The sequence below is a fragment of the Ricinus communis genome, chromosome 8 (genome assembly GCF_019578655.1).
Source record: "Ricinus communis isolate WT05 ecotype wild-type chromosome 8, ASM1957865v1, whole genome shotgun sequence".
NCBI classification, from domain to species: Eukaryota; Viridiplantae; Streptophyta; class Magnoliopsida; order Malpighiales; family Euphorbiaceae; genus Ricinus; species Ricinus communis.
Genome location: NC_063263.1, coordinates 16,283,574 through 16,308,245, shown reverse-complemented (window position 1 = coordinate 16,308,245; position 24,672 = coordinate 16,283,574). Strand labels below are relative to the sequence as shown.

The window sequence follows — 24,672 nt, the reverse complement described above, 5'->3', positions numbered from 1 at the left end:
ATACAAAATTTATTAATATTGTATAATTTCAGATATTATAGTTTTTATGTGAAATTAAATTAAATTTGTTGTGTAAAAGTATAAAATTTACATGAACTTGATCAAACATAAATTAAAATTGAGAAATTTTTTTCTTTTAAACAATTAAAATTAAAATATGTTATGATTGAAAATTGAAGTTTTTAAATGAGTATCATAATATTTTATTAGATAAAATTGCGTATAACTAATAGGAAAGATTAAAGCAAGTTATTAACATTTTAATATTGATGTTTTCTGAACATGAAGAACTTTTGGTTTCCAAATCAGACAATCGGCAGATGTTACCTGCTAACAGGTAAAATGGTAAGATTATTTTTATTTCTTTTCTTAATTAAAATCATTTATATAATGCATGGAGAAGAGGAATAGAAGAAGAATTATTAGTCATTTTAATTATAATCATTTTTTTTAATCTCTATAGCTAAAAATAAATTATTTCTCTTTTAATGATTATTTATTACTTAACTGAAAAAATAAATATTTTTCTTTTTTTCCACTCTTCAATTCTTTTTATTTTTATTTTTTTGAAAAAATACTTTCCTTTCACCTCTTTATTTAATTTATAGATATGCTTATTATTAAGGTAATCTAGTTAATTTATTGAAATAAAGTTTAATTTGGTTCCTAAACTTTATAGTCATGTTCAATTTACTCTTTTTGAAATTTTAAACAAGTTCAAGATTATTTATTAATCTAAATTCAAATTAACTCTTAGGGATTTAAAGGGAGTCACTCTCCTTAAAAAGATAAAAAATTTGTCAAAAACATAACTTTTTTTTATCAATTATCAGAATATTAGTAATGAGGAAAAAAATTAATTTTTTTATCAATTATCTTTCCTCAAGAACCTGTCAAGTAAATATATGGAGCAAGAGTTTTAGGAGGTTTGAATGGGCAGAATTTGAACCTACCCTTAATTGTTATAGATTCATGTTGGTTATTAATGTTGGGATCGTTAGACTGAATGAGTTTCGTAGATTTAGCGATTCACTTAAATCAGTAAATTTCTCCATCTGATTATTACCGAGATCTCAATAGAAAACAGTAGTTATTATTTTTAATTTAGAATTTAATATTTATTATCTTTTCATATATCTATTCTCCTGTCAGGATCTGTAAAACTCACTCTGTCATCCAAGGATTAAATTGAGTAAAAAATTGCAGATTCTGTACTAAATGAGTGCGGAAAAAAATTAAACTTGACGGCAAAAGTTGGGGATGAATTGAACGTTATTCGCAGTCTTTCTGTACCTAAAAAAGGTTTGAACTTTGGAAAAAAGAAAAAGGTTTTGAAAATTGAATTAAGAAAAGACATGGCGTCATCACCTCCGATTAACAAAGTCTCACCAACAGAAACCCTAAACCCTTCTTCTATCACTGAAATCTCCAAACCAATGAGCCCTCAATCACCGGAAACCACCATTGCCGCCACCGCCGACGATAACAACAACAATGGGAATGAGTCAAATAACCAAGGAGAGAAGAGAAAGAGAGAGGAGACCGAAGAACAACAGTCAGAAACAGAAGAAAAAAGTGAACTTTCACACAACCCCTATTATAAAACCTCACTATGTTCTTATTTCAGGCGTCATTCAGCGTCCTGCAGCCATGGAAGTGAGTGTAAGTATGCGCACGGCGAGGAGGAGCTCCGACAGCGGCCGGATAATACTTGGGACCCCACTTCAGAGAGGGCGAAGAAAGCAATAAAATTGGAGAAGAACAGTGATAATTGTGATGTTAAAGAAGAGAAGGAAGAGATTATGATGACTGAAATGATTGGTGATGATGATGGAGATGGTGCTGGTGGTGAAGGAGGAGGGTGTTTAGATCCTGAGCTTAGTAAATGTTTAGTGCATTTGCCTAGGAAGTGGAATTCTGATAACTTCAAGAACTTTCTCAATGAGCAAGTAAGTTCTTTTTTGTTGCTAAGAGTACCAAAAGATAAATTTTGATGGTTTTTTATGATTTGCTAGTTTGATTAATGGTGGATGTCTTACAGCAATATAGAAGTAAGACTCTTGACTTGGTTACTAATCATTATGAGTGTGCTTGGAAGGTCAAATGCTAGAGTTCTATTCGATTGTTTCAATTTAGTAATCTTCGCGTTTTGGAAAGCTTATGGTTGCCAGAATTTAATTCTTTCAACATGGACGAACTAGGCATTTTGACATAAATGAAATTATACAAAAAAAGATGTTAGGTGATTTTGCTAGAAGTCAAGTCCATCCATATCTTTCATATGATTTGCTCCAAACAAGAACTATTCGTTGTTTAAGTTTCTACTTTTGCTGCTTGTTGGAGGAGTTCAATCTTTGTGTATGCAAGTTTAGATTCTTGAGTGAGATATATGAACCTTTTCTTTATTTTGTAAAGCAAATTTATCTGCTTGTCAGGGTGTTCTCTTCAAATGGGCAAAGAAAAAGAAAGGAATGGTTGTAGGTTTTGTGACTTTTGAGACAGCTGACCAATTGAAGAAGGCAAGTGAGGTATCTTTCTTTTTTATTATTGTGAGGTTTACAAAGTTGTAATTACCATCCCAAGTGGTATTGTTAATTTCCGATATGATAGGGTCTGGAAGGAAAATCTGTTGGGAACAAGAAAGTCAAGGTTGCTGATGTGATCCCTCGATCATATGACAAGAATATAAAATCAGCCATGGCTCTACCTCACAACAATTCACAAAAAATGGAATCCTTGTTGGATGGAGAAAATGCTGATGTTATTGAGGATGGTGATAGAAGTAATGGTGCTTCAAAATTTGACAGTTCCACTTCCAAGGCAAAAAGTGCCTGTGAAGTAGTGACTCCCCTTGCTCATATGTCTTATGAAGACCAGTTGGAGCACAAGAAGAACTCTATCATGCAAATGCTTAAAAAACTGGTGAGAAGGACTTCCATTATATTTACTTCTTAAAAAAGAAAATTAATAAAAAACGATATCTTGTATTATTGTATTTTAGCTAGCTGAACTCTTTGATTTTTGTTGCAGACTAGGAATGCACGTAAAGCATGTCCAAATGGTGTTTCTTTGCCAGAATGGGTTCTCAAGTCTAGGGAAATAGGTGAGGTTTTCTTTCTAGATTACCAAAAATCAGCATTACAAGAGATCTGTGGCAGAATTATTGTCATTGTTTGAGGAATGGTCTATCCGTGAAATTATAAGACTATAGTTCCTTCTTGACATTATCTTATGCTTTTGGTTGTTTTCCTTTCTGTCTGCTTATGGGACTGTCAGGGACTCTTCTGACTCCATATTGTTTCTTTTCTAACCAAAATCCTATAGGTGGCCTTGCATGCAGCCTTGAGGGTATTCTTGAATCACCCCTTGTGAATGGATACCGTAATAAATGCGAATTTTCAGTTGGATACTCTCTACAGGGAAAACCTATTGTTGGGTTTATGCTAGGAAATTTTAGGTAATTTTTTTGTTTCATTTCTCATATGAGATATTTTCCACTCTCTATTATTGTTGAAAATTTAAAGCAATTTATCAGAGATGGCGTAACAGCTGTGGAAGAACCTATGGACTGCCCAAATGTTTCCAGTATTGCTAGCAAGTATGCTTTAATATTTCAGGAATTTCTGCAAGAATCAGGCTTGCCGATTTGGAATAGATTTAAAAATACTGGATTCTGGCGTCAATTAACGGTATGTAGTTGTGACATGATCTGGTCGTGATGAAAATGTTACTAGTTGCATTCTTGCTGCTTGTTTTGCCATGTATTTGCTCTCTAATTATCATTGAGGTGTTTCCTGAAATTAGAATCCTTCTCTGCTATTGTTGTTTGTCCTAATATAAGGTCCGAGAAGGAAGATTACCAGAGAAAGATGCTGATATCAAAGGTGATGTCAACATGTCGGAGATCATGCTTATTGTTCAGGTTTGTTCTAGAGAATTGATCAGGACCTTTTCTGTTTGCGATAACATAGATTAACAAAGTTATGAAGAACCACTTTTTGGCTCAATTGGTCTAATCTTATAATCAAAAGGTCGTATTTGCATTTTCTTTATCCATTTGTATTTAAGGAAATTGACAATACATTATTGCATTAAACTTCTGGCTTATATTTACAATTATCTAATCTCAATTACATAGGTATGCTTAGCTGGCTTTGACGATGAACTGATAAACAGTGAACTTTGGAGGTTAGCTCATGCATTCACGACTGGAGCTGCTGCAAATTCTCCACCATTGCCTTTAAAAGTTTTGGTTCTTCAGGTATGAGCTCTTTGTTCTGGTTTTCCATTGCTTAAAACAGTCTATATTTCATCTACTTTTTTGGGTCTCTTGGGAGAATGGTCTGGGTGTTTGATCCAGGATCTGCGGTTGCAATTGCCTTTAGCTGTATCAGTTGAGCTAAACCAACAGATATGGATTTCATCTACTGAAATCAACTTGGTTATCTTGAGTCTCTGTGTCTCTCTTGAAAATTAAGTTGCTAGTAAATGATAATTGATAATTTGTTGTATTTTTCACTTAAACATATACACATTGCACAATCAGGATGGGACAACAATATGGAGAAGCTCTATGTTTGTAATTTTCTTGTTGTAAAATATGGCTCTTGTTGCATTATATGCCATCTTATATTTGTTCAGTCTATTTACCAAATGACATACTGATCTTGCTGCAAAAGCTGTAACATTGTGCCATTTCCTTATATTGGCCTAGTTAAGCTCTCTTGATATTCTAATTGATTTCTTTTTTTAAATTGAATGTCGACTATTTTTCTTGCAGGATCACCAAGGAATATCAAATGTTGCACCTGCTGATGCTCCATTGAGAATTCTACCCCTTCCAAATGTAGAGAGTAGCTCTGAAGCAGAGGCAACCAAGAATGTCGTTGAAGCGAGAATTCATGATCATATAAACAATCTTCGTTTTTCCATATCACCAACAGCTTTTTTCCAGGTTGGGACCTCAGGTTTCATTTTTATTCTGCTCGTCCTGAGAAATTTTGCTACTTCTATTGGATGATTGTATAAGCAACCATATACAGGTTAACACACTTGCTGCAGAGAGACTATATTCGCTTGCGGGAGATTGGGCTGGTTTGGGTCCCGACACCTTGCTGTTTGATATATGCTGTGGGACTGGAACAATTGGGCTCACTTTAGCACATCGCGTTGGAATGGTAATGGTCACCGACACATTCTGTCATACTTATTCTCAGTACTGCTTAGGGCCAGTTTGGCGTTGCTGTGGGGCACTCTGCTTTTAAAAATTTGAATTTTTATTTTTTTTATTTCTACTGTTTCTGCCTTTTGGAACCTGCTTTTGGAGACAAACAAGTTTGTTCTGCTTCTTCCAAAAGTCAGATATCAAAAAGCAGTTATGGAAAAAGAATATAAAGAAAAAGAAAAACAATAAAAACCAAAAGCAGGTGGGAATAAGCAAATGCCAATGTGGTTCAATGGTTGGATTTTCTTATATCCACCAATCTTTTGATAAATATAGTTAGAATGAAGAATTGTATCATGTCGAGGTAGTTTGGATTGTCATTGGGGATATTTAGAATTATATTTATATATTCATGTGATCTGTTGGGAACTAAGTTCTCTCTCTCCCTCTCAGAGACAGATGTTACTCTTGTTGTAATCTTCTTATATAAATGATTTACCTGGTTTCCACTTCACAATTTCTAGGTTGTCGGCATTGAAATGAATGCTTCTGCAGTTTCAGATGCTCACCGGAATGCTGAAATTAATGGCATAAGAAATTGTAGGTTCATCTGTGCAAAGGTGAGAATTGGCTTTCTTCTCTTTCGTCTTGGTTAACATATACAAACTAGACCATAACTGAGGGACTAGGACTCAAATTAGATGGCCACTGACAAAAGAAAATTATGATAAAATTTTTTTATTTCCTTGTGTTTGGCATTGAATGTGGGAAAAATTGATTTTGCTTTGTCAACATTCATTTTTACATCTAGTTCCTTAACGATCGTTTCCTTGACAATTTGGTTATGCTGCCAATTATGGGGCTATAGGCGGAGAGTGTGATGGCATCTCTATTGAAGGAGTACCTGAATGAGCCTCAAAAGCAAGATGAAGTGTCATATGCAGGTGAAACCAGTGACAAGGACCTTACTGCCTGCGAAGATAAAGATACTCCTGTGGGTAATGTGGTAGACACTACTGAGAACTCAAGCCACGAGCTTGGCAATGGTAAAAGTGATTCTAGGTGTTCAGAAGATGGCGAACAAGAACACCAAATCCATCCTCAGGATAGTTGTGCCTCAAAAGATGGAACTTACTCTGTGCCACAATTTAAAAATGTTGTTGCCATTGTTGATCCTCCCCGTAATGGGCTTCATCCCACTGTGAGTATTGTCCTCATTGTATCATTCAAGCATTCTGTTCATACTTCTGGCAATATTCTTGACATGCATTTATTTTATTCGCTAAGAATCAGAAGCTATACTGTAATCCCTATGCTCCTTGTACTAATAAAACCCTGGCTAAAGGCCATCTTAAACTATGCCAATGCTGTTGGCATTCTAGAACCAGTACAGGTAAAATTTTCAGTAGGACTAATCTATAAGCAATGTGGCATTTTGAATGCATATGCAATGACAGATGCAGCAAGTCAATACTGAAAATTTTCTGCTACTTGCTTCATTCAGAGCATTGAAATGCTTTCTATCTTCTCAAACTGAATTTCTTAATGCTTTAATGGGAATATACGCATCTGAATTTATGCTAAATTGAGCCTAAAGTTTATAGTCCTAAGTTGCAAATGAGGAATTGCAGTTTAGCTACATATAGCAGGATTACCTAGATTGGTGGTTTAAAGGACGCTCATCTTTGAATCTGAAATCCTATCCGAACCTTTGGTAATAAGCATCACTAGTACAGTAAAATCAGATTCTTCATACCTGTTTATTGTCTTATATCCTCTTGGGCCTATGCATGATCAGTGAGACTTATGTTCAACCTGTAACTGGTTAGTATGCTCTTTATAATATTAGAAGCTTTATATATTTTTTCAAAATGCAGGTGATCAAAGCTCTAAGAACTCATTCACATCTACGGCGTCTTGTGTTAGTTCCATGCTCTACTTCCACTAGCATTTCAGTTAGTTTTACTTATAAAATGTTTTTCTGACGTCATCTTGTATGTTCTTGTACAGATATATTTCTTGCAATCCTGAAACATTAGTTGCAAATGCTATTGAGCTTTGCACACCATCACCTGACAAAATAGAGAAAGGGAAAAAAAATAACCGGGGGTGGAGGAACATGAGTAGTGCTGGTTTGGCACGCCATAGAGCGCAATCTATGCCCATTTCGGAGCCCTTCCGACCAGTAAAAGCCATGGCTGTTGATCTTTTCCCACATACTACGCACTGCGAAATGGTAATGCTCCTGGAGAGATGAAATATGCCATTCTCACATCTTATATGTATTGCAGTAGCAAAAATTGCAAAAGATCTGTCTGAGTTATGTTCAAAATTTTGACAGATAGCTTCTATCTGATCCATTTCATGTTCAACCCTTTTTGATTTTGAAGTCATCCTAACATTTAATTTAATCCAATATGAGGAGAATTTCCAGTCATGAAGAATTCCCATCAAGATGGAGAATAGGGACCCCTCCACTGTGTGGCCCAAATATATGACAGGAAAAAAAGATGGCAACCTCTGTTTGCAATTTCATTCGTTTTGTTTTATCCTGTCATTATACTTTTAAGGATGGCTAAACATTCCTGCATTCCTACTTGTTAAATGTATTCTTTATTTATTTTAAACTCTTTATTTTAAAGAATTATATAATAAAATAATTTTCTAATATATTTTTTATTATTTAAATATCAAAAAGAAAGTTGATTTGACTCTCGTATAGAGAGTCAAATTTTATTCTCTACTTTATATTTAATAAATGCACTATAAATTTTTTAGTTAATTATATTTGTAATTCTTATTTTTTTATTGGTAAAATTTAAAAAGAAAAAAAAATTGTTATTATAATAAAAATAAAAGCAAAATAAATAATAAAAAATAAAGAATATATAGGGCTTAAATAGAATGTTTTGTTATTTATATTTGAACATTTTTGAAAATATTTTTTAATATAAAGAGCAGTGTTGATAATGCTAATGTCTTCTTCTGTCTCTTTACGTAACAACCCTCCGGTTGGTGGTTTGTATTTGACTTTTAAATACATTTAAACTATCATGCCTAATGGGACCACTAATACCTAAATCCCAATCAAATTAGCTGAAGTTGTCTAGGGTTACTACCGCTTCCATTTTTCTTTTCTTTCGTGGTTCCCTCTCTCCACAGATGACAGTCCAGTGGATGTCTACGGTTAACCTTCCTAATTCAGCCCCAATAGAATAATTAGAACCCTAACAGGATGAATATGCATGCAATAATGTTAAGTTATATAATATTATTAGCTTAAGTTTATCTTCAATTTATTATTAAAATAGCTTATTCTAATATTGTCAAGTCATGTGATAATATGAGAGATCATATTTTCTAAAAAGAAGAAATAATAGATTTACAACAATATCTTGCAAAAGGGAATGACATAAAATGAAACAAGAATCTCTTATGTGTTTGCTAATTACCACAATAAGTTGAGGTGTCCTTGTAATGATCTTATCTTATCTTTACAAATACGCAGAATCAGACAATAATTATGATTTTTTAGTGGGAATTCTTTATCATTTTTTCCCCATATATATAATTATCATACTAATAATTTTAATTTATCTTCATTACATCCATAAGGAAATCCTTTTAATATTAATAATAAAGAAAAGAAAAGGTGAGAGGCACTTTGTGGGGTTTCAGAGAAAGGGAGGCCATGCAATGCAATTTTCATCCCACTGGAACTACATAATGCATCCCACTGTCTCTGGAACATAACCCCACTCACTTCCCTTCAATACTCTCACTGTTAATTGCCACTAACCCTTTTACCACTTGTTTGGAGCTTAAAAAGCTTCTCTTCTTTTTTATTTTAATATTCTAGACTGAGCAGCCTCCCAATATTCTCTTATTTTACTTATTTATTTTTTATAAAAAAAAGTTACAAGCACTTTTCTTTGACCCATTTTTATGTAAAAATATGTATTTTTTTTGCTTAATAAGAAAACATTTTATGATATATGTATTCTCTTGGGGTAAATTATTCAGTTGGTATCAAACTTTAGGACTTTATATCAATTTGATACAAAAACTTTAATTTGAATCAAAATGGTACCAAAAGTACAGAAAAGTATATCAATTTAGTCCAAATTTCTAATTTCCGACAATGGATAATGACGTGGCAAGCTGAGGAGACAAAATCAATTGACGTGCCACACGCTGAGGGGCGAAACAACCAGAATATACCTCCTCAGCTTGCCAAGTCACCATCTGTTTTCGAAAATTATACATTTAGACTAAATTGATATACTTTTCTATACTTTGGTACCATTTTGATTCAAATTAAAGTCTTGATATCAAATTGATATATAATTCTAAAATTTGATAACAGTTGGACAATTTACCCATTCTCTTGCAATGTAACAATATTTTTTTATTATTTTATTCTTACTATATCAATTTTTATTATTTTTTTATCTTTGTTTATTAATAAATTAAATTATATAATATATAAAAACATGTCAGATCACATGTTATGCTAATCCCTTTATTTTGTAACTTAAGATGAATTAGTTATTCTAATTCTTTTTCTTAAACAATTTGGATTGATTATAAATGTTTATGATATTTTTAGTAAAAGATTAAATGTTTGTCCATTGAATTTGATTGGCCCCATTAAACGTGTTTTAAACAATGATTTTAATGTAAGTTTAGGACAACAAATAGACAGGGTGGTGATTCTTAGTTTTCAAGGCTTTTTGACAACAAGAAAGAAAGTGAGGAATATTCTATGTTTAAAAAGCCCTTAATTTCCACAAGAAAGCATCTTTTGCAAAAGCAAAACCACATGTCCACAAGTTTCTTTCAAAAACTCTTTTGGCAAATTTTTTAATTTTTTAATTTTTTAATTTTTAGACCTCTTATAAAATTATTTATTGCCCTATAAGATTGATATAAATGAACCTTACCCATAAAGTTTCAAAATTGAAATGTTGGTTTAAACAATCAAAAGCAAAGCTTATGGTTTTAGCCTATAAGTAAGTATAATCTTCAGCTCAAATGGATATACAAAATGGGGGGTTAAGGAGGGGGAAGAGGAGGTAATGGAAGGGACATTAGACATTTACTCTTGCTTGGGAAAAGAAAATAATTTTTAAATGAAGGATAATTCAGCAAATTTCTCCATTTTTTTACACTCCAAAATGTGGCATAAGAAAAGAGAAGGAAGGAAATAGTATAATATTTAACTTCTTTTTACCGATTTTGTATTCATATAAAATATTGAATTATTATTATTATTATTATTATCTCATCGACTATACTAATTTTTTAATTTCTATTTTTTTCCTTGTATATAGATGAAAGATATTAATATTGTATCATCCGATATAAGCTCTACCCAGCTTATTATTTAATATTTCTATTTAACTTTTTTTGTAATAAAGTCCAAAAGATAAGAAATCTAATTTATATTCTTTACATTAGCTTAGCTTAATTATTAAAGTTATGAGGTTTTTTTTTTAATTTTTTATTACTAACATTTTTTCACTTTCTCTTATTTACCCTTCCTCGCAATCAAAAGGACACATATTATTCTTCCTTTAATTATCTTTCCTGCCACTCTTTTTTCCAAACTAAGAAAATGTAACTAACATACACTTCCCTCTCCTTCTCCTCTCTTCCCTTTTCTTTCCTTCTTTTAATTACCTTTCTTTACCCCCCATCCAAGCAAGTCCTAAGTAATTGTGAATGAGGTTTTCGATTATCTTAAAATCTAGGGAACTTTTTGAAAATGCTCTAAAATTAATTAAAAATATTTATTATGTAAATTCTTAAAAAAATATTATTTGTTATTTTTTGGTTTTTCTTATTAAAAAAAAACCAAAGAAAAATTAAAAAACAACCAATACTCTATTTTTGAAAAAAAATTTTAAAAATTATATTTTTTATATTTTCACACAGTAAAAATAAAAAATTTACATTGTATTTTTAATAAAAAATAAAAAATAGATACTTTTTAATTTTTCCTAAAATCTATTAACACCGGCTCAAAAAGAGTCCATTAGCTCTTACACAACTGATTGTGGAAGACACAAAAAAAAAAAATATTTTAAAGTGATTTTCACTAATTAATTTTCATTAGTCGTTTACCCATGCGTTTTACGGTGTTATTATTATTTTAATTATAAATCAAGTTGATAGATATAATCTAATAAGATTTTTAATATTTAATATTAATTTATAAAATTTTTAAAAACTAGCAAACTAACTATTTTAAAATATTCTTAATTCTTTTTAGAATTTTAAAAATTTATTAATGAATTAATTTTAATATTATATAAATTAAGATATTAATATAATTGATATTACTATTTCTTAAGATTAAAAATTATCTTATTATTAAATATAATATCAAAAATATAATTACAAATATAATTTTCTATTATTAGAATCATTATCTAATTACAAAACTAATTTATTAGTTAATATAATATTAAAATATACTTAATATGCTACTTTTAAGATATAATTAATATTATTATCTGATTAGAAAACTATTTATTAGTTAATATAATATTAAAAAATAATTAATATACTAGTTTTTAGGATTAGAGTCCGTACTTAATTAGGAATATAAATTATGAATCAATAATTTAATAAAAAAAATATAAAATTACACATAAGCTTGAATTTCATGTGTTAAAAATAAGTACATATGTGAAAATAAAAATCATATGTATCAAAAATTAAGCACTCATATTAAAAAATATTTAGGTTTCAAAAATTAATACACATGTAGTTGAGAAAAAAAATGAAAATTATCTTCTTGAATCCGGCTCACACCTTCCTTTTCAAATAATTAATTAATATTCGGGTTTATATAAAATTTAGATGCAAATAAAAGTAAAAAAATTAAAATTAATTTTAAAAAAATATAAAATGACACTTTAGTTTTATCCCAGAATAAAATAGAAGCAACATCATGTAAGCATATATATGCTAATATATATATTTTTTGTAACTTACTATATTTTCGCTCCAAGTTGTAGAAAAACATGTTAAAAGAAAAGGATGTTAAACAAAAGGAGAATTTAATGATTTATTGTTATATATTTAGTAATTAATAGAATGTAGTTGTTATTTTTAAGAAGTGCATTATTTTAATTTCTTTTTAGTTGTTGGGTGATTTTAAATTTTGATAAGGTGGTAGTGGTAATCAAAATCATGATTAAAAATAATAAAAAAAAGAAAGATTTACAAAGATATCTAATTATTAGAAACATAATGTAATGATTCTCATCAGTTCCGGTGAAGTTTATAATGGTTGACATCTTGGACTACACCTTTGTCAACCATTTTTTTTTTTTTTTTTAATTTCTTTCATAAAAGCCTTTGTCAACCATTCATCATTACTCTAATCTCTAACATGGTGGCATATGACTAAATAAGAGAAAAGAAAAATATGTAAGAAAACATAATCGAGATTTTTATCGAGTTTCGTATATACATAATAATTAATTGGAGAATGATATGTATATGAATATTTTATAATTTAATATTAAATAGTCGAATATAATATTATATTATTTAAAATTAATAAATATATATCAATCATCTATCAATTTAATATATAAGTAGAAAAATATATTAAATTTAGATAACTTTTTTTTTTAAAAAATAAAATAAAGGTGAGGAATCAAGTTTTAGAAAGGCAAGAATTAATAGTTAACTTTAAGTATTTTTTTTTTTAATTAATAGGAGAGTGACGCTTGAATGAATATTTTATAATTTAGTATTTAAAATTAATATATCTATATTAATTATTTATCAATTTAATATATAGATAGAAAAATATAACAAATTTATGTAAGAATTTTTTTAAAAATAAAATGAAAGTGAGGAAGTCAAGTTTTGGAAAGGAAACAAATTAATAGCTAAATTTAAGTATATTTTTTTTATTAACTCCCTCCTTTTAATTAAAAATAAATAAAAGAAAAAAGATTTTGTTGTTGTTTTATTTAGAATATGAATATGTAGCTACTAATTTCAGGCTTTATACACCAATGGGGATGCACTAAAGAAGAAAGTGAAAGAGAAAGTGCATTAATTAGTGAAATTACTTATAACCTTTGTATATTTTGAATTTCAATTTATCTTTGACCAAAGTCGGAGAATGAACCAAACAAATAATTTCAACTATAATTTTCTCTCCCTTCACTTTTTGTTCCTAAAAAAAGTATAAAGATATTCATTTTCTTTTTCTTTACGAATGCCTGTTTTTTTTTTTAACATTGAGACTTTCTATTCCATAAATACTTTAATATAGAGAATAAAGACAATTTTATTTAAAATATAATTATATATATATAATCTATCGTCGCATTTTATTATATTTAATTTTATTATATTTAATATCGAATAATTTTTATATAATATATGTGATATTATCTTTTGAATTACATAGTAACAATAATGCTACAGTAAGAATAAGATGCAATGCTATTATCATGATTTGTATCATTAAATATTATATATTTTTTTATAATTTTGTGAAAATTGAATAATTCTAGTTGTAGAAACTGATGGTTAAATTTCTGAAAAAAATTAAAATAAAAAAGTATTACTTATAAAATAAGGATTATAAATATTGTTTATAGATAATTATATTGTTATGTGTATATAAATTACATTATACGGATTTAACTTTTGAGAATTAAGAGTTTTATTTAGTTCCAAAACTCAAATAAAAACGAGCGGGCAGGTTTAGATAAGTGGGGGTGGGAGGTTTATCCTTTTATGAAAATTCTGATAAGGACACCACTCGGATCTATGGGATTGTTTGGCACACCCGCTACTTTCTGTTCCTCCTCTTATAATTAATAATACTAATTCCACCAAAGATAAAAAGGAAAGTTTTCACTAAACAATTATAGATCCCTACATTATATTAGGCTTTTATTTCAAATTACGTAACAAATGGGATGATATCAAAAGATTTTTGAGGATTAACCAAGATTTGTTCATAAAATGAAATTAACCAAACTTTAGGGATTGTCATTAGCTTTGATTTAAGAATTAAGATGAAAAGTAGCTAAAGTGAAAGTAAGTTATTGAAGTTGTGAGGTTATTAGTTTATTATTTCTTTATTTTCTTTTGTTTTTAATATATAATACTTCCTTAATAAATAAAAATATGTTATTACAAGTTTTAAAACTGAGCTCAAATTTGAAACCAAAAGAAAAAGGGAAAACTCATAGAAAAAGAAGCAGAAGTGAAAAATACAATACTGCAAAGCAAAAGTTGTAATCTTTGGACACCCACCAACACGAAAGTACGAGAAAGAAAGGTCCAAATATTTCTTAATCAATAGCAAGAAGAGAAATGGAATTCCGAGAAAAAGAAATGTTCAAAAAACACAAGTATAAATGGAAAAAGAAAGGTTGCAATGGGGTATATTTAGCATGACCCAACAGAAGTGGTGTTAAGACTCCCCGCGCACTGGACTTCCCTGTTGAAGAGGAAGAAATCAAGAAAAAGTGGCAGTGGCAGTAGCAGTAGCAGTAGTAGTAAGTAGTAGGCCATGCCTCCCAGCCCACCTGCTTTTTTCTATCCCATAAATGAAAGAGTTGAGAACCATCATGATCATCACCTCTCTCTCTCTCTCTCTCTCTCCCCATTATTATTCCTCTCTTCCCACACTTCTCAAGAAAGGAGAAAAAGAAAACACTACTATCATTACTCTTTCTTTATCTTTCTATGTCCAATATTTTTTTCTTTTCCCTTTGTGTAGCTTGGTGTGTTAAAACTTAAAGGGTTGGAGTTCTTTCTTTTCTTTTTTCCTTTTCTGCTTTTGGATGGGATTTTTGAGGCTGAAGAGGTTTTGATTTTTTTTTTTTTAATTGTTGTTTTTATGTACTAGAATGGGAACTGTGGAGAAGCCTGTCAATGAGGTTCTTGATGTGGGTTCAAGCCAAGGAGCACCTGTTAGTCCTCTTCATAAGGTATTTGTTATTGCTCTTTTTTCTTTCTTGTCCTCTCCATAAGGGAGCAGATTGGTTCATGCATAATATTTTTCATAGCAGTCATCTCTTTCTATCATTATGCATGTGTTAACTGCTATGAAAGATTGAACATCTGATGAGTTACCTCCAAATCGTGGTTGAGCCTTTTCTTCACTTTGAAGATTCTGCTTTAAAGGATGTTAATTCTAGTCAGTAGCCTTTGTTTCATTCATTTCTATTGTCTTCTCAATTTTCATTGATTTGTTTCTGAAGAAACTATTAAAGCCATCAAGTTTCCAGCTGGATTCATCTGATTTAGTGCGTGGTGTTGTAGATTGGTTTTTATTATATTTGCTGATGAGTCAAAAGAAGCCTTGTTCATTTTTCTTCAAGGGTAATCAAATTTAGACTTTCGTATGAGACTGGTAAAGTACTTGTCCACTTGGTGTATCTTTTACAATATGTGACTTCGTAAACTTGAACTATGAGGTTCTGCTTCTAATGTACTAATCTAACCAAGTAGACATTCCAATGGAAACTTGATGCAATAACTAATTCCTAGATCATTTATAGACCAATAAATTTCAGATTTAGCGGTAGAAAAAAATTAAATTTTAGGGAGATGTCTTGCTCCACTATATCTAATAGCACAGTGATTAGGCATCCCAAGGGATACCTATTGCTTGATACCTAATTTATCCTTGGATAATTTATTAGAATTTGCTTTATGAAAGGAGCTTTCTGAAGCTCTATGGTTTAATCATCCTGAGTCATTAGCAGCTTCATATGAATCTAGGTATAAAACTTTTTGAAACAAAATAAACAAAGCTTGCAGGGACGGGGTTGAAATGTTCCTGGAAGTGACTTGATGTTACTTTTTGATCGCTAAATTCAATATGGAAAATGGATGTGTTGCCAGGAATCTACGGCAGGTGAATGTCCATATACACTTGAAACTAATCTGCTCCATGAACCTATTCTTAGCTGATAATATGTAAGACTTGTGTCTAACTTGTCATTGCTGTTTTCTTTTATATATTCTCTCTGGAAACATTTTCTCCACTGAAAAACTTTAAGCATGTGTAATCCAGGAGGTATATATGCCGATTTAAAAATCTTTAAGCATACTTGTATAATTCATATGCAAAGTATCAAGGGGTATACATGCCAATTATCCTAAATCTTAATCTTTTGCCTCTCTTTGTGAAGGTAATTCTAATACAGAGAATTTAACTTGTCACATTGGTTTAGTGGTACCAGTCTTGAGAAAGACCAACAAACTAGTTGGATGCTAGTTAGGTCTTCTTGGGTCTTTTTGACTTTTGTCTGTGTTCAGGTTCAGTGCATTCATGTGTAAATGACAGAGTGTAAATGCAACACTTCTGGCTAGTCTGATAACTAGAAGAAAATGAGAAGTCCAGTTTCTATCACAAGATTGCATATTCTACAACTTAATATTCTATCTTATTTCCTTTTCCAGGTTGATGACTTGACAGGAATAGTTGAAGAAGCCAATCAAGCTCGTCAATGGAAGCAGAAAAATCTTTTTCTAGAGATTCCCTCGAGGACATTGGATGACCCTTCGCAGGATTCTGTCGTAATAAAGATGCCCCCAACACCTAGCCCAACTCCTAGGAAAGTGAATTTCCTCTTGACACCAACTTCTAGTGATGCAAGAGCCTGTGGGTCCCCAGGCCCCTCGTCAACTAGAGGCAAATCATCCTTAAGAAGTCTCTTACCTAAATTAAGCTTCAAGTCTCGAATTTCTATGTTAGATGCTGAGAAGGCTGCCAACCTAGCTCCAGATTCTTCATGTACCATGCCAAGAGAGAAGCCCTCAATCTCAAGGTCGTTATCACTTTCAAAGATATTCACCCCTAGAATGAAGAGAACATCATCTCTGCCTGTAACTTCAATTGCAAATTCAAACCCAGATTCTATACGTGGAGGAAGCATCAGTGGTGCACTTAGTTCAAGTGTAAGTTATTCTTGGTCACATGGATAACCTGGTGACTTGACTAGCTTAACAGTCATTGAATGTTCAAACTATGACATGGTAAAAATTGGAGGTGCCACTTGTTACACAGTTAAATGTTAATTTGTTGTTTCATCCATACCTAGGAGCACGGGTGTTAAATTGCTACTACTTTCTTAAGACATGGAACATATTTACTCATCCATCAACTGTGTTCTCTGTATCAACCATGAGTTTACTTATATAAGCATGTGTTATTCTATTTGATTCTTTGCATAAGATTTAAATTCTCCATCTATTGTTTCAAGTAGATAGTTGCTTTTGCAGGGAAAAGGAGCCCGGCGACAGATATCTCGCTCACTATCAGTCCCTGTCAACAATAAAGAAAAAAGCATTAGGAGGATGGATTCTTTTTTCCGCATAATTCCTTCAACTCCTCGAGTGAAGGAAGGAGATGTAATTCTTACTGCTTCTCCAGGCATTGATACTGGTATCATTGTTGCCTTAATTTTGTTGTTTTCATAGTTGTGATATGGGTCTCTAAATACTCATTCTATGTCTTGTCACTTTGAATACATTGGCAAAACCAAAATGCTGCTCGTGCCTTGGCATGTTCATTATCCATAATTATGCATTGTTGTCAATGACAAGTGTAACTGGCCATTGTCAATTCAATGCTCATTGCCCGTTGACAACCCTTAAACTTTTTTTCTTTCAGAATTTTCTTTTTTCACTGACAACATGAATTGAGTATCTCTGTTTTCTTTTTCTTAAATGTTTTTTGTTGGCTCTTCAGAAGATAGGGAATAGCAAATAAAGGCCAATTAGCTTTTTCTCCTTTCTATTTGAGAGAACCTGTTATTTCCTTACCAACATTATCTTAGTCTAATATTTCAGAAACCGAGGACTCTGATGGTGAAGACATACCTGAAGAAGAGGCTGTTTGTAGAATTTGTCTGGTTGAACTATGTGAAGGAGGTGAGACTTTTAAGATGGAATGTAGCTGCAAAGGTGAACTTGCTCTGGCCCATCAAGAATGTGCTGTAAAATGGTTTAGCATAAAAGGTAACAAGACCTGTGACGTGTGCAAGCAAGAGGTCCGCAACCTGCCTGTCACTCTGTTACGGATCCAGAGTGTCCATGCTCGAACTACTGGAGCAAGTAGAGCTCTTCAGGCAGATGCTAACGGATACAGGCAAGTAAATATCTGATAGTGCTTTATGCCTGAGCAATGAATTTATACTAATTTAATGGCTGAGAATTAGCAGAAGGAGAAAAAAAGAAAACACTCTTGCACTGTTCACTTTTATGGTAAACTAGTCTGTCATTAATACATTTTGCATTCTATTTGGCCTAGTTGCTTGTAACTTACTAGTTCTTATCTAATCAGGGTTTGGCAGGAAGTTCCTGTGCTTGTCATTGTTAGCATGCTAGCCTACTTTTGTTTTCTTGAGCAGCTCCTGGTAAGATAAGCAGACATCTAGATTCATGGAATTGTCATTGTACTGCTATCCTGAGAATCCTTCCTTTGTGCAGGTTGGGAATATGGGTACTGGAGCAATTGCTATTTCACTTCCATTTTCTTGTGTATTGGGTCTCCTCTCATCCATGATCTCATCGACCATGGGTAGGGCAGCTGCTATTTTTCTCTTAAAAATAAAAAAATTAAAAGGTTTAAATCTCCTGTGAGAAGATTATGTGTGGAAACAAAAGATTAATCACAGTTAGATTAATTCTTGATTTCGTGGTGTTCACTGATGTGTTTGTCCACAAAACAAAAGATTTGACTGACATTTTAAATGTTGCTGACAATCCTTATAAATTGCTTGTTCAGGATTAAGATTTCTGCTACTCACTTCTTAAGCTTTTCTATGCAGTAAAAAGAAGATTTGTTTGGGTTTATGCGTCAAGTCAATTTGCTTTGGTGGTTCTATTTGCACATATTTTTTACTCTTTGGTAAGTCGATCCATACTTAAAATTGTCTTTCAAATACGCAAAGTAACCATGGAAAGCTACATTAGGGACTCATTCTGGTATGAGTTATTAGAGTTCAAGTTACCTAGACACTAGGTCCTATTTGATTGCCTTTTTTTTTTTTTTGGTTTTTTTTCTTTTCTTTTCCTTTTCTGTTTTCGACCTTTTTTGAACTTCAAATCCAGAGATATTTGTATACTTTAAAATTCTCATCATCAAACTCCTTAATGGTATACAGGTCAACTTGCAAGCAGTTCTATCAGTTCTCCTAGCAACATTTTCCGGGTTTGGTGTAGCAATGAGTGGTAGTTCTATACTGGTTGAGATCCTGAGATGGAGAAGAAGATGGATTGCCCAGCAGCATCACCATGATCTATATTTATTGACAGGACCAGGACAATTCCCAAGAACTGTAAATTCATCCCAACCACCGTCGGAATGAAGTGGAAAACCTAGACAGTTGCAGTGGAAGTTAAAAATCACGAAGTGCTGTGGCTAAATTATGCTCATCTAAATAGGGGAAAATATGTCTCTTGTAATATACAGAAAGTAGGATCAATTTTTTCTTCAACCAAATTATACTAGAAAAACAAACCCCAGGAGCTAAAATCTCCAGCAAAGTTAAGATCATAAAGTTGTATTTCTTGCCGAGTATGGTTAGGATTGTGTTTGTTTTACATGTGACAACAGACACCGGTTGGTTACAGAATTGGAAATATAGTCATGAAATGAATACTTGTCTTTTTTCTTTTCTTCTGTCACTTTTTCTTGTTGATGCATTGCTGATTACAAATGCTAAAATGTACTCTGATTCATTCGCCTCTACAAATGGTTTGTTCTGATTTCTCTTTCTAGAACAATAGATAACAACAAACGCGGACAGAATAGGATTATATATACACACATCTCCACCGCCTTTTCTTCTTTCTGATGTACTGGAGTCTCCCCGACAGCATACATTTTGGGGAGTTTGATAATGTACATAATTTTTAAGTAAACTATATAATTTTTAAATAAAATTACGTAGCTGTGATATACTAAATTAAAAAAATTATATAATTTTGATATACCAAACTAAAAACATATATCAGTTTTGATATACCAAACTAGAAAAACATATCAACCAAACTAAAAGAAACATATACAAAGTAAACTTTAATTCTATTCTCATTTCATCTCAAACTCGTATCAACTCTCCCAACTCAAGCCTCCACCATCCTCAGCTACTGTCATTGTCGCTGCTGCCGCCTTCTCAGCCGCTGCTCCACACACCATAAAGGGTACTATTTGCATGATTGTTTTCTTAATTTGGAAAATCGATAGTCCTCAGCATCCTTCTAGAAAGGTTTTTTTCATTGATTTTAAGTCTTATTTATATTATCTTTACACAAATGAAACTCTCTAGTTTACCTCTTTTATTATAAAAAGTGAGGAGGGACAATAATTCAATCGCGTAATATAAGATAAAGCATTCATAATCATTATCACGTGAGATGCACGTGCTACATATAAGCGACTTCCCATAAACTAGGGCATTTAAAGTACAAAACTGGTCAGTTACCGCTAATATCCACTTGACCAAAAGCAGGAGCAGCAGAACACAGTAGCATGAACATTCCTGCAAGAATTGCAGACAAATTCCCGCTTCTCTCAGCTCGTCACTCTTTCCGAGGTGCTCTTTTATATACGACCGTCACTCTCTCTCTCTACGTTTCTTTTCCTTAGAAATAAAAAGATGACCAAATAAGCAAAAGAACCAAGCTTATAGCTTTCTTATTTTCTATTCAAAATTTACTTTTTGGAGTTGGGAATCCGTTGTTCATCAGTTTACTTTGATAATTCATTGATTTAAGGTTTTCCCAGACTTGGGTTGGCGCCATTTTTGACTCAGAAAAGGAATATAGGAATTGGGTATCAAAAGAAGATGGCTTGGAGTTTACAGAGAAGTAATAATGTGGACACTGCGGATAAGTTAGGGGTTGTTCGTCCTGCCACTGAATTGTATGCTGAGGAGGCAGTTGAAGCACTTAAAGCTGGCAAAGTTATTGCAGTACCCACAGATACTCTCTATGGATTTGCTTGTGATGCTTGGTATGCTTTTATTTTTTTAATATTTTTAGATGATGTCTTTTAATTTTTGGATTTAATTAATTCTTCTAATTTGTGCTCTCTTTTCTTGGTAGAGATTATTTGTTTTTGCTAAGTTGTTTTTATGTGTTTCTTGACATTGTATTACTAAGAGGAAAAAATTAATGTGGAATAATGAAGGGATTATATGGAAGAGAAAGAAGATTATAAGATGAATGGAGAACTATAATAAATTGTTGATGGAAGTTGTTGACATTGAACTTGTTTAGAGTTGCTATTGTTTTGGTTAAACTGTGTGGTTTATGCTAAGATGTTAAACAAACTAGCCAATCCTTATCATGCAATTCATGAATGGATTCCTACCTTAATGTGATAGCTATTAAGGTCTGTAAAGGCTATGATATGTGGTTTCAGAATCTGCAGAGGCTGGATGGAATGCCTTTAGTTACTAGAAAGTCATAATTGCTCTTCTTGAAATGGTGAAGTCTCTAATTATACTAAATTAGAAGGTTTTGGATGCCAGTTGACATGAAGAGAGAATGGCAAATGACAATATAAAAATACATTTATGAAAATTTTACATGCTGTCATAACATGGATCTGAAAGTTCCTTTGTGGTTGCATACAACTTTTGGAATATCTTGGGTGGATTTAGTTTTCTCACTGAAACCTTCAGTTTCAGTGTTGCTGACTTGCAACTTTCTCTTATCTCAGCTCTTTGGAAGCAGTTAATAGGATTTATGAGATCAAAGGACGTAAGCATACAAGCCCACTTGCAATCTGCATCGGAGATGTATCGGACATAAAGCATTTTGCGGTGACTGATCACCTGCCTAATGGCTTACTTGATTCTCTACTCCCAGGGGCTGTTACTGTTGTATTAAACAGAGGTCTGTAAACTGTAACTAATGTCTTTGTCTTTGCAGGAAAATAATGAAATTGCTGCTAAATAGATTGTAACCAAAGGATCCTGCAAGTTGATTTTCTCACCCTGAATCTTCACTTAATTGTATAGTTCGCACTTCAGTGTTTTGAATTTTTATGCAGTTTAGAGTGAAATTTTTGGATTTTCTTAGGTGAGTCAAGTGCTCTTGAGAAGTCTTTGAATCCAGGATTGGATACTATTGGAGTTCGAGTGCCTGATTGCAATTTCATCAGGGAAATTGCTCATGGTTTGGGAAGAGCTGTGGCCCTCACAAGTGCAAACCTTAGTGGGAAGCCAAGTAGCGTTTGCATCAAGGATTTTGAGAATCTATGGGAACATTGTGCATATGTCTATGATGGTGGAGTGCTTCCATCCGGCCGGGAAGGATCTACAGTTGTGGACCTCAGCAGGCTAGGAAAGTACAAGATTCTTAGACCTGGAAGGTAAAATTTTCTGATTGACCATATCACTTATTATGTGAATATCTTAATAAAGTTGAGAATTTTTTGGTGTTAATACTGTTGCTTGGATCTCAAAGTAGGAAGTTGTCAGTGAACAATTAATTGGTAGATGCGATTTTCTTTTTGCATCCTACGATCAGAAACAGTGATCTCAGTAACTCTTGTTATTAATAATCTTAAACTATTGGTTGGAGATTGTGGTTTACGAGCAGATGGCAGAGCTACATTTGCGTTGGTCTTACACATCAGCATATGTTTCTTTCTTTGCCACTTTTTTGGCCCTCTTAAATGGAAAGTACAATCTTTCTAAGATTGTAGTTACTTTTTTTGATATTTAGCTGCATTTGTCTTCATGAAGAACCCTAGTACATGGTTGATGAAATGTTGGTCATGGAGAGATATCTGCTTCTTTCCTTTTCTTGTTGTGTAAATTTTGGCAATTTGTAGTAACTATGAAAACTATACTGCCATTGCTGTATTTGGCTGGAATCCTATCTTCGGTCTTTCTAATGCTTTGTCTGTAAAAAAGAAATGTGAAGCACTACAACTGTCCTCTTTATGTGCTTGTTTGTTTTTACTTTCATCTCCATTTATTTTGGTGAGTTTTTTCAGTAGTCACAGCGCTGCTTTGCCTTGTATTTCCAGTGCAAAGGAAGAGACGGTGGAAATCCTGGAAAAGCACTCTCTAGTTGAGGAAGTGACAACAATTTGAAGAAAGATATTTTTTGTACGGATTTGCTGCACTTATGACAAATTGAGAATGGTTTCAGTTGTGCAAGTGAAGATCCACGTTTGTGCTTCAGTTCACCAATTGTATTTTATTATTCTTGGATGGCTCAAGTTCTCTTTAGGTTCTAATGAGTCTGTATATACATTCTAGTAGATACTTCTTGGAGGAGGCAATCGACAAAGATTACATCATTTAATTTTTTAACCAGTGCATCAATGGGTTTGCAACTCATATGTCCAGACCTATTATTTCACTCCAAATTCTCTCTTTTCATTCTCATATACCTGCACATCCGTTCTTGGCATCCTCGTTTCCATAAAACTCACCTTAAAAGTATATTGCCCCTTCTTTGTTCCACACTCATCACCATACAGATTATACTTGCCTTTCAATTGAAAAGAAATTTTACAATCACATAAGACTCGTGTCAACTTCATCCACCCTGCTTTCATAGGGTCTTTCATGCACCCAATTTCAGAGTTTTAAGCCACTCTACTGCATTTGCAAGTTGAATTCAGCAGAACTTCCTTTTAGTCCAAAATGAACAGCATAAGAGAGAGAATTTCAGGTACTGCTGACAGCATTTGATGATAATGATGACTCTGGTTAGTTATCATTTCACTTTTTCATTACTGTTGGATTTGCATTAGGATTTTGGGGAGTTTGTAGCAACTTCTTTCTTTTCTTGGGAAGACATTGTAGCATGGCTAATTGCAGTTCACCGGTGACATGAAAACGCTGGCTGAACTCCTCAACATAAGTAGGTATGCACAAAGTATAAATAGGCTCACATGGGAAGAAGTGAAAAGGAAGGTTATTCTTCAAACATTGAATTAAAAGAATGATGTGTTGCTGTTTACGTAGTAGTTGCTAATGCTGCAATATGGTTTATCTTTGATAAATTGCATATCCACAATAGGGACAAAACAATTACCTCAGCATATTGCATTGACATAATTTTCTAGGAATAAATTGGCATACAAGTTGATGTGGCCAGTTTGGCATTGTTATTGAAATATGTTTTGTGGTGGCTGGTCAATAATAATATCCATTACATATATATAAGTCTGGTCTAAAAGCAGCAGTCTTTATATTCTTTAATTTCTTTGCTTAATATCTTAGACTTAATATCCTATATTATTAGCCATCTTAGACCAGCAACCATGTTAGTCAATATAGAGCTGCTGACATTTTGCAGGGGCTGCTATTCTTTTTGTTTAACGTTTCCTGAGTGGAAAAAGTTATTTCCTTAACTGAAATAGGAGCATAGACTGGTGGCTGCAACTCTTTTTAGGTCAATATTTTAATGTAAAATTAGCAACAGATGTTCAGGCACAGCCATCCATAGGAAACTTTAAAGCAAAACCTTGTAACTAT

General features: G+C 32.4%; 3 protein-coding genes across 7 annotated transcripts; all 3 read left to right on the top strand.

The window, feature by feature from the left end:
- The first annotated feature begins 1,116 nt into the window (after positions 1-1,116).
- Positions 1,117-7,699, top strand: LOC8284007 (zinc finger CCCH domain-containing protein 24). Of its 2 annotated transcripts, none has more exons than XM_015726054.3 (14): positions 1,117-1,949; positions 2,436-2,519; positions 2,611-2,922; positions 3,031-3,103; positions 3,325-3,457; positions 3,536-3,689; positions 3,842-3,922; positions 4,139-4,261; positions 4,781-4,954; positions 5,043-5,177; positions 5,689-5,784; positions 6,033-6,365; positions 7,042-7,085; positions 7,175-7,699. In XM_015726054.3, the coding sequence occupies exons 1-14, from the start codon at positions 1,356-1,358 to the stop codon at positions 7,419-7,421; spliced, it is 2,583 nt and encodes an 860-aa protein (XP_015581540.2). In that variant the 5' UTR covers positions 1,117-1,355; the 3' UTR covers positions 7,422-7,699. The 2 variants fall into 2 exon arrangements, with proteins under 2 accessions (XP_015581540.2, XP_002530289.2); XM_002530243.4 differs by having other exon boundaries at positions 1,122-1,949; positions 2,436-2,528.
- A 6,706-nt stretch (positions 7,700-14,405) lies between these two features.
- On the top strand, positions 14,406-19,839 carry LOC8264077. 3 transcript variants are annotated; one of them, XM_048378091.1, is made up of 9 exons: positions 14,406-14,706; positions 15,060-15,141; positions 16,622-17,119; positions 17,444-17,606; positions 18,014-18,311; positions 18,507-18,579; positions 18,653-18,743; positions 18,994-19,073; positions 19,330-19,839. In XM_048378091.1, the coding sequence occupies exons 2-9, from the start codon at positions 15,061-15,063 to the stop codon at positions 19,531-19,533; spliced, it is 1,488 nt and encodes a 495-aa protein (XP_048234048.1). In that variant the 5' UTR covers positions 14,406-14,706; position 15,060; the 3' UTR covers positions 19,534-19,839. The 3 variants fall into 3 exon arrangements, with proteins under 3 accessions (XP_048234048.1, XP_048234049.1, XP_015581541.1); XM_015726055.3 differs by lacking the exon at positions 14,406-14,706 and adding an exon at positions 14,755-14,953; XM_048378092.1 differs by lacking the exons at positions 14,406-14,706; positions 18,507-18,579; positions 18,653-18,743 and adding an exon at positions 14,750-14,953.
- A 355-nt stretch (positions 19,840-20,194) lies between these two features.
- LOC8264076 (yrdC domain-containing protein, mitochondrial) lies at positions 20,195-23,526 on the top strand. Of its 2 annotated transcripts, XM_015726053.3 has the most exons (6): positions 20,195-20,371; positions 20,680-20,763; positions 20,945-21,182; positions 21,894-22,069; positions 22,256-22,547; positions 23,211-23,526. In XM_015726053.3, the coding sequence occupies exons 2-6, from the start codon at positions 20,700-20,702 to the stop codon at positions 23,275-23,277; spliced, it is 837 nt and encodes a 278-aa protein (XP_015581539.1). In that variant the 5' UTR covers positions 20,195-20,371; positions 20,680-20,699; the 3' UTR covers positions 23,278-23,526. The 2 variants fall into 2 exon arrangements, with proteins under 2 accessions (XP_015581539.1, XP_002530287.1); XM_002530241.4 differs by lacking the exon at positions 20,195-20,371 and having other exon boundaries at positions 20,547-20,763; positions 20,955-21,182.
- Positions 23,527-24,672: the final 1,146 nt, after the last annotated feature.

Bases quoted from the DNA above. Each gene is read 5' to 3' on its own strand.
- LOC8264077 (XM_048378091.1), top strand. From the start codon at position 15,061: ATGGGAACTGTGGAGAAGCCTGTCAATGAGGTTCTTGATGTGGGTTCA. The intron at 18,312-18,506 runs GCAAGTAAATAT...TTATCTAATCAG, and splicing joins GCAGATGCTAACGGATACAG to GGTTTGGCAGGAAGTTCCTG. The intron at 18,580-18,652 runs GTAAGATAAGCA...TCCTTTGTGCAG, and splicing joins GTTTTCTTGAGCAGCTCCTG to GTTGGGAATATGGGTACTGG.
- LOC8284007 (XM_002530243.4), top strand. From the start codon at position 1,356: ATGGCGTCATCACCTCCGATTAACAAAGTCTCACCAACAGAAACCCTA. The intron at 2,923-3,030 runs GTGAGAAGGACT...TTTTTGTTGCAG, and splicing joins TGCAAATGCTTAAAAAACTG to ACTAGGAATGCACGTAAAGC. The intron at 3,104-3,324 runs GTGAGGTTTTCT...AAAATCCTATAG, and splicing joins TCTCAAGTCTAGGGAAATAG to GTGGCCTTGCATGCAGCCTT.
- LOC8264076 (XM_015726053.3), top strand. From the start codon at position 20,700: ATGAACATTCCTGCAAGAATTGCAGACAAATTCCCGCTTCTCTCAGCT. The intron at 20,764-20,944 runs GTGCTCTTTTAT...CATTGATTTAAG, and splicing joins AGCTCGTCACTCTTTCCGAG to GTTTTCCCAGACTTGGGTTG. The intron at 21,183-21,893 runs GTATGCTTTTAT...CTCTTATCTCAG, and splicing joins GGATTTGCTTGTGATGCTTG to CTCTTTGGAAGCAGTTAATA.